General features: G+C 49.4%; 1 protein-coding gene across 1 annotated transcript in view; it reads right to left on the bottom strand.

Annotated features, from left to right (window-relative positions):
• Positions 1 to 7,992, bottom strand: part of LOC122933268 (V-set domain-containing T-cell activation inhibitor 1-like) — a 93,945-nt gene extending 85,953 nt beyond the window's left edge. The window contains exon 1 of the mRNA XM_044288143.1: positions 7,874 to 7,992. Coding sequence (XP_044144078.1) covers positions 7,874 to 7,905 — 32 coding nt within the window. The 5' untranslated portion in view covers positions 7,906 to 7,992. The remainder of the gene's footprint in view (positions 1 to 7,873) is intronic.
• Between the last annotated feature and the right edge of the window lie 1,561 nt (positions 7,993 to 9,553).

The raw sequence follows: 9,553 nt of genomic DNA on the forward strand, positions 1-9,553 counted from the left end.
CTCTCTGGTCCAGACATCACCACCTTACTATCCAGAATCCTACAATGTCTATCTTCCATATCCTCCTTCTTCTCCTCTAGCTTTCTAAAACTTAACATGGATAAAACAGAATTCATCATCTTTCCCCCATCTTGCTCAACCCCCCCAACAGACCTATCTATCATGATCAATGGCTGCACACTCTCCCCAGTCAACAAAGCCCGCTGCCTTGGAGTGACCTTGCATTCTAGTGGAACCTGCATTCCTTGAACAAAATGGAGGCCGGTACCAAACAGGTATTATATAGTGTGGGTTCGGCATGCATGAGGAGCCTGCATTCCCTGAATGTAATGGAGGCCAGTATGGCACCAGTTAATGTGGCATTTAGTGTTAGGTTCCCGTCTTACTGAGATCGCCTTGACGTTTGGCAGACGGGCCCAAATAATTTTGTACAAAATGATTTGCCAAGCATCTCAAATTTATTAGCGTAACTTTTGCACCAGAATACTTTCTATTATTTGGGCATTATTGTACTTTATTTGGTTTGCAGAGTGCTGTTGCATTGTATATTTTTTTGCCTTTGTGCTTTCAGCCATGGCAACGCGCACCTGAGCACTGGATGTGCTGACTGACCCCCAATTTTTCTTTGAACCTTGCATTCTGCACATCTAAGCCCTTTCCACCTCCTGCTGCCTACAACAAAAAAAATATTTCTTGCATCCGCACATTCCTCAGCCAGGAGCCTGCAAAAATGCTTGTACATGCCCTCATCATCTCCCGCCTGGACTACTGTAACATCCTCCTCTGTGGCCTTCAATCTAGCACCCTCGCACCCCTCCAATCTATCCTCAACTCTGCCTCCTGACTAATCCACCTCTCACCACGTTACTCTCCTTTCTCTTATCTCTGTTAATCCCTTCACTGGCTCCACATTGCCCGGAGAATCCAGTACAGAACACTATGACATACAAGGCCATCCCCAACCTGTCCCCTCCAGACATCTGTGACCTGATCTCCCGATACCTTCCCACACGCAATCTCCGATCCTCACAAGACCTTCCCACAATCGCCTCCAAGGTTTCTCTCGTGCATCCCCCACACTCTGGAACTTGCTGCCCCAACATATCAGACTCTCACCTACAATGTAATCCTTCAAAAGAAACCTGAAAACCCTCCTCTTCAGACAAGCCTCCAACCAGTGACCCTGCTGCCTCTATACCGCCATGACCTGCTTCACCCGCACCTACTGCGTCCTTCTCCCATACCATGTAGATTGTAAGCCTCACGGGCAGGGCCCTCTCTCCTTCTGTACCAGTCTGTAACTCGTCTTGTTTATGATTAGTGCAATAGTTTTTTTGGTTTGTGTTTCTTTAAATTAAGTATGTGTACCACTTATCACATGTACGGAGTGAATTAATAATAATAATATCTAGGAGTGAAGACATTTCAGGAAGTGACTTGTGGCAACGGTGGCTCCTATTACAGGACCACGCCGGGATTTAGGGAGCTTCTTACAATGAGCCACTGTCACTAGTGTCTGTAAAGGTGACTGCAGGCCCGGGGGCTGGATGTTATACACCTGTGGTAATGGTAGACTGCATGGCTAGAGGCTGGATGTTATACACTGTGGTAATGGCAGACTGCATGGCTAGAGGCTGGATGTTATACACTGTGGTAATGGCAGACTGCATGGCTAGAGGCTGGATGTTATACACTGTGGTAATGGTAGACTGCATGGCTAGAGGCTGGATGTTATACACTGTGGTAATGGTAGACTGCACGGCTAGAGGCTGGATGTTGTACACCTGTGGTAATGGCAGACTGCATGGCTAGAGGCTGGATGTTATACACTGTGGTAATGGCAGACTGCATGGCTAGAGTCTGGATGGTATACACTGTGGTAATGGTAGACTGCACGGCTAGAGGCTGGATGTTGTACACCTGTGGTAATGGCAGACTGCATGGCTAGGGGCTGGATGTTATACACTGTGGTAATGGCAGACTGCATGGCTAGAGGCTGGATGTTATACACTGTGGTAATGGCAGACTGCATGGCTAGAGGCTGGATGTTGTACACCTGTGGTAATGGCAGACTGCATGGCTAGAGGCTGGATGTTCTACACCTGTGGTAATGGTAGACTGCATGGCTAGAGGCTGGATGTTATACACTGTGGTAATGGCAGACTGCATGGCTAGAGGCTGGATGTTATACACCTGTGGTAATTACATGCCGCTACACAATGTATTATTATCAGTATATGTATTATTGAACGTACGACCGCAACAATGTAACATCACAGTGGACCAGACTGTGAAGCGCTTGACTCTGCGCTACCTAGTTTTGTATGCCGCAGGAAGGATTTGACATTTAACAATAATTGCCACGGATCACTTGAGACACTGGCAATTAGGCTCATTATACTAAGCACGCCTACCCCACCCCTGTACCTCCCCCTTTTTTAACCCGCCAAAACAGTGTTTTAAATACCCTGATCACAAGTGTATGTTCATTCTGTATATTGTCCTGATGAAGGGGGCTCTTTGCCCCTGAAACGCGTTGACTATAATAAAAAGAATCCTATTCACTCCAAGGACTCATCTTCATGCCTGCAGCGCCGGACAGTGGTCTGATTTTTTAAAGAATTCTGCATACCTATTTCCCTGGAACCATTTGGACAGGAAAAGACCCAGGCAGCAGCACGGCATCCCCTAATGCTGGTGGGGAAATATACCAGCTAAGGCACATCCAGCTGTTGTGACTGTTCACAACAGAATCCGGTAAGCGAATTACGCACCATAACTGTATATCTCCTATAAGGCGGTACCACACATGAGGCGCTGTGTCTTTTTGTCTTTTCTCCTTATACACCTGTGGTAATGGTAGACTGCATGGCTAGAGGCTGGATGTTATACACTGTGGTAATGGTAGACTGCATGGCTAGAGGCTGGATGTTATACACTGTGGTAATGGTAGACTGCACGGCTAGAGGCTGGATGTTATACACTGTGGTAATGGCAGACTGCACGGCTAGAGGCTGGATGTTATACACTGTGGTAATGGTAGACTGCATGGCTAGAGGCTGGATGGTATACACTGTGGTAATGGTAGACTGCACGGCTAGAGGCTGGATGTTATACACTGTGGTAATGGTAGACTGCACGGCTAGAGGCTGGATGTTATACACTGTGGTAATGGTAGACTGTATGGACTGAATAACATTCCTGATTCTGAACTCCATATAGTGTGTTTATGGAGGTAATATAATATACCTGGCTGATCTACTGTTTATGGATGAACTTTTACTGTTCTGCAACCAGAACAATCATTTGAACCACAGTAAGAGAGCAGATAAGTACTGTGCTTAGGTAAGTATGTGTCTGATGGTGTCGTGGGTGTGAAACTTCACACCTAGAAGATAAAGCCTGTGTCCAGAGTGCAGGATATGAGTCATTTTTGTCTCCCCTGCATGGGATGACCCAGTGCACTTCCTTTCAAAGGTCATTAGACCAGTGAACAAATCTCCAACCTGTTTAGTTTCATAGTAGTCTCTGTATCACAGCAAGGACAGGAGTGATCTGTGTCTCCCCTGAAGTTTCTGGTAACATCAGTGACATAACCTTTGAAATGCAGGGGATACACATTTATGTCCACACCTCACCAGAGGGATGCAGGGGAGACACAGTCATGTCCACAACTCACCATAGAAATGCAGGGGAGACACAGTCCTATCCATACCTCACCAGAGAAATGCAGGGGATACACATTTATGTCCACACCTCACCAGAGAAATTCAGGGGAGACACAGTCCTATCCACACCTCACCAGAGAAATGCAGGGGAGACACAGTCCCATCCACACCTCACCAGAGAAAAGCAGGGGAGACACAGTCATGTCCACACCTCACCAGAGAAATTCAGGGGAGACACAGTCCTATCCACACCTCACCAGAGAAATGCAGGGGAGACACAGTCCCATCCACACCTCACCAGAGAAAAGCAGGGGAGACACAGTCATGTCCACACCTCACCAGAGAAATGCAGGGGAGACACAGTCATGTCCACACCTCACCAGAGAAATGCAGGGGAGACACAGTCCCATCCACACCTCACCAGAGAAAAGCAGGGGAGACACAGTCATGTCCACACCTCACCAGAGAAATGCAGGGGAGACACAGTCCTATCCACTCCTCACCAGAGAAATGCAGGGGAGACACAGTCCCATCCACACCTCACCAGAGAAATGCAGGGGAGACACAGTCATGTCCACACCTCACCAGAGAAATGCAGGGGAGACACAGTCATGTCCACACCTCACCAGAGAATGCAGGGGAGACACAGTCCTATCCACACCTCACCAGAGAAATGCAGGCGAGACACAGTCATGTTCAGACCTCACCAGAGAAAAGCAGGGGAGACACAGTCATGTCCACACCTCACCAGAGAATGCAGGGGAGACACAGTCCTATCCACACCTCACCAGAGAAATGCAGGGGAGACACAGTCATGTCCACACCTCACTAGAGAAATGCACGGGAGACACAGTCATGTCCACACCTCACCAGAGAAATGCAGGGGAGACACAGTCATGTTCACACCTCACCAGAGAAATGCAGGGGAGACACAGTCATGTCCACACCTCACCAGAGAAATGCAGGGGAGACACAGTCATGTCCACACCTCACCATATAAATGCAGGGGAGACACAGTCATGTTCACACCTCACCATAGAAATGCAGGGGAGACACAGTCATGTTCACACCTCTGGAACATAGATGCTGAATGGTGGTTAAAACCATGACTTGCAGTACTTAGGTGTTCACCTACTACTCAGGTGATTTCTACTCTCCTTTGTCATCTATGGCCCCGGTGGTGAGGGCTCAGCCTTAACCAATATTTTATTCTATATTCTTCTCTGACTGGGGAGTCATCAGGCTTTGAAGCAGCCACTCCACAGTTACCGAAAGTGAGTCCGCCACCATACCGCTCTATTTTATTTCACAGTCATATTCACACCTCCCCCAAAATATAATAAACTAAACATTAAGCCCGTTACAATGACAGGCGCTTGAACAGTAGTGCATAAACATTAGTGGGGACAGTCTATATTAAATGGCAAGGGAACTTGACCACATAGTGTTTCTTTGCTGGCACTGACTGCTGGCTGAGACTGCTGGCACTGACTGGTGGCTGTGGCTGAGACTGCTGGCACTGACTGGTGGCTGTGGCTGAGACTGCTGGCACTGACTGGTGGCTGTGGCTGAGACTGCTGGCACTGACTGGTGGCTGTGGCTGAGACTGCTGGCACTGACTGGTGGCTGTGGCTGAGACTGCTGGCACTGACTGGTGGCTGTGGCTGAGACTGCTGGCACTGACTGGTGGCTGTGGCTGAGACTGCTGGCACTGACTGGTGGCTGTGGCTGAGACTGCTGGCACTGACTGGTGGCTGTGGCTGAGACTGCTGGCACTGACTGGTGGCTGTGGCTGAGACTGCTGGCACTGACTGGTGGCTGTGGCTGAGACTGCTGGCACTGACTGGTGGCTGTGGCTGAGACTGCTGGCACTGACTGGTGGCTGTGGCTGAGACTGCTGGCACATGCGCATGCCCAGTGTAAAAATTGGCACACACACACGTACACAGCGCATGCACACAGGGCTTTTATTATGTAGAAGTGATTTATCATATAATCCGTTGTATTGTGTACTATGGATGATGGCATTCATTGTACTGTGGGTGGGTGGCAGTATTACTTGTATTGTGGGTGGATGGCAGTATTACTTGTATTGTGGGTGGATGGCAGTATTAATTGTATTGTGGGTGGATGGCAGTATTAATTGTATTGTGGGTGGATGGCAGTATTAATTGTATTGTAGATGGGTGGCAGTATTACTTGTATTGTAGATGGGTGGCAGTATTAATTGTATTGTAGATGGGTGGCAGTATTAATTGTATTGTAGATGGGTGGCAGTATTACTTGTATTGTAGATGGGTGGCAGTATTAATTGTATTGTAGATGGGTGGCAGTATTACTTGTATTGTGGGTGGGTGGCAGTATTACTTGTATTGTAGATGGGTAGCAGTATTACTTATATTGTAGATGGGTGGCAGTATTACTTATATTGTAGATGGGTGGCAGTATTAATTATTTTGTAGATGGGTGGCAGTATTACTTGTGGCAGTTATTATTCTATGTGTGGCATTTTGTTAATGGATCCCCAGGTATCAGTACCCATCCTGCTGCCATGTATCCCCCTGTCTCCACCCGCCACAGTATTATCACAGTTGTGCCTCCATTTTGGTACTCTCACCCACCCCATGATACAACTATTGGGTCCTCAGACTGAGCGGACGCCTCCGTCTTCATTTACAGTCATGAGAAGCAGGAGCGGAGCCTCTGCGGAGAGCGACGGACGCCCGGACTCCCTGGTAAAATGAGGAGGCCTCCTGACGTTACCTTTACCTTTCTATAATTCTATGGATGATTTCTCTGGTGGAGCTCGAATGACCGCAGCAATAAAGCGTGGAGGGGGGGGGGGGGAAGAGAAGCAGCGCACTTTGGCGCCAAAAGCATCTTTTTATGAATTAAAGTCTTGAGATGACATCAGTGAGGCGGCGTGTGGGCGAACCAAAATGGCGGCGCTCCAACCTGCTTGCACGCGCACTGCTGTGGGCGGTGCGGCCGCCTGTGGAGCGCTGTGTCCTGATTGGTGGGGGCTCTGGTGTTGACCGTGCGGGCGAACTGAAATGGCGGCGCTCCGACCTGCTTGCATGCGCGCTGCTGTGGGCGGTGCGGCAGCCTGTGGAGCGCTGTGTCCTGATTAGTGGGGGCTCTGGTGTGGGCCCCCCGGCGAACTGAAATGGCGGCGCTCCGACCTGCTTGCATGCGCGCTGCTGTGGGCGGTGCGGCAGCCTGTGGAGCGCTGTGTCCTGATTGGTGGGGACCCTGGTGTGGGCCGCACGGGCGAACTGAAATGGCGGCGCTCCGACCTGCTTGCACGCGCGCTGCTGTGGGCCGTGCGGCCGCCTGTGGAGCGCTGTGTCCTGATTGGTGGGGGCCCTGGTGTGGGCCGCACGGGCGAACTGAAATGGCGGCGCTCCGACCTGCTTGCACTCGCGCTGCTGTGGGCGGTGTGGCCGCCTGTGGAGCGCGGTGTCCTGATTGGTGTGGGCTCTGGTGTGGGCCGTACAGGCGAACTGAAATGGCGGCGCTCCGACCTGCTTGCACGCACGCTGCTGTGGGCGGTGCGGCCGCGCGTGGAGCGCTGTGTCCTGATTGGTCGCTGGGTACACACACGGACATAGCGCACGCACACAGGGATTTTATTATGTCGGATGAGTGCCGGAGAATATATAGATTGTACGTTGTTCAGACCGGAGCGCTAGGCACAACAGAGACTCCACATCCCATAATGGAGAACATGTCAGGGTCCTCTGACGTCATCTGTTTGTCCCTGACATCATCCAACGCAGCCAAATACATAATATAGACGGCGGCCTGGAGATTATAACGTGATACACGGACGGCAGATTACGCCGACATGTATATAATATATACAGTATAGAAGACCCCTGCCCTGGGACATCTGGGGGCACTGTGCATGTTACTGGGGACATCAACGCTCTTACATGGGGCACAGGGTCTGGGTGGACGTCTGCTGTCCATGGGGTACTTGCGGGCAGTATGGCTGTCATTGGCGGACATTAGGGAATCATGGGCACCGTAGCTGGCACACAGGCCATTGGGGTTAGCATTGCACTGGCATTGTTATGGGGGCTGTGATGGGACACCCCTCAAATATTTGGTAGGTATGACTTCATCAAGGTAAATCCCCCAATCTGAAACCCCCGGAACACAAAGTCCCCTCACCAGTCCACCATCCACTTCCAGGTACTTACATCCTAAATATCACCTGCCCAATGGTGGCCATGACAAATCCTGGACCTGAGCCTCCACCAGAGGAGCCAAGCTGCAGAGAGAATCTGTCACGGTGGTATGAAGAGGTCTCTGTGTCTTCTCAGGGCTATCAGGGAGGACAACGAGGTCTTCTGGGTCTCCACCCCACCATGTATATGATATGGACAATGTCCTGGGTCTTGTGTCGAGAGGTGACTATAACTCCTGTCCTGTCACATATTCACACAAGGAGTGTCTTCACAGTATGAGGAAGAGGCGACGAAGGTGCCAAACCCAAACCTCTGCTGTCTGGGGGAGGAAACACCATGGCCTGGAGCCACTTTCCAGGAGAGCTGGCTGTGAGTGTAATGATACGGGCGGGAGGATCATCTCTTAGAGAGCAGCGAGTGTGACACCTGTGCAACCTCAGAAACACCGGCCGACTGAGGACTTAAAGTGGCCCTGGGAAAAAAACTACAAGTGGTCCAAATTGTAGGTTAATCCAAACTGACAGAAGGCAGGACTAATACCAGCCACAAGCAGCCAGTGACAACAGCCATACCGGAGTGCAGTATAAACTACCGCCCAACAAAACCAAATACCAGAGTGTACCATCAAATATCGCCCTATAAACATAGAGAGGACGGTGATAAAGAGGAACTCAAGAGGCCGGCTGCAGGCCAGTTATATCCTGATTTACATCCTATATTATGCCCCAGAGCTGCACTCACTATTCTGCTGGTGCAGTCACTGTGTACATACATTACTTATCCTGTACTGTTCCTGAGTTACATCCTGTATTATACTCCAGAGCTGCACTCACTATTCTGCTGGTGCAGTCACTGTGTACATACATTACTTATCCTGTACTGATCCTGAGTTACATCCTGTATTATACTCCGGAGCTGCACTCACTATTCTGCTGGTGGAGTCACTGTGTACATACATTACTTATCCTGTACTGATCCTGAGTCACATCCTGTATTATACTCCAGAGCTGCACTCACTATTCTGCTGGTGCAGTCACTGTGTACATACATTACTTATCCTGTACTGATCCTGAGTCACATCCTGTATTATACTCCAGAGCTGCACTCACTATTCTGCTGCTGCAGTCACTGTGTACATACATTACTTATCCTGTACTGATCCTGAGTTACATCCTGTATTATACTCCAGAGCTGCACTCACTATTCTGCTGGTGCAGTCACTGTGTACATACATTACTTATCCTGTACTGATCCTGAGTTACATCCTGTATTATACTCCAGAGCTGCACTCACTATTCTGCTGGTGCAGTCACTGTGTACATACATTACTTATCCTGTACTGACCCTGAGTTACATCCTGTATTATACTCCAGAGCTGCACTCACTATTCTGCTGGTGCAGTCACTGTGTACATACATTACTTATCCCGTACTGATCCTGAGTTACATCCTGTATTATACTCCAGAGCTGCACTCACTATTCTGCTGGTGCAGTCACTGTGTACATACATTACTTATCCTGTACTGATCCTGAGTTACATCCTGTATTATACTCCAGAGCTGCACTTACTATTCTGCTGGTGCAGTCACTGTGTACATACATTACTTATCCTGTACTGATCCTGGGTTACATCCTGTATTATACTCCAGAGCTGCGCTCACTATTCTGCTGGTGCAGTCACTGTGTACATAC

This window comes from Bufo gargarizans, chromosome 3 (assembly GCF_014858855.1).
Source record: "Bufo gargarizans isolate SCDJY-AF-19 chromosome 3, ASM1485885v1, whole genome shotgun sequence".
Classification (NCBI taxonomy): Eukaryota; Metazoa; Chordata; class Amphibia; order Anura; family Bufonidae; genus Bufo; species Bufo gargarizans.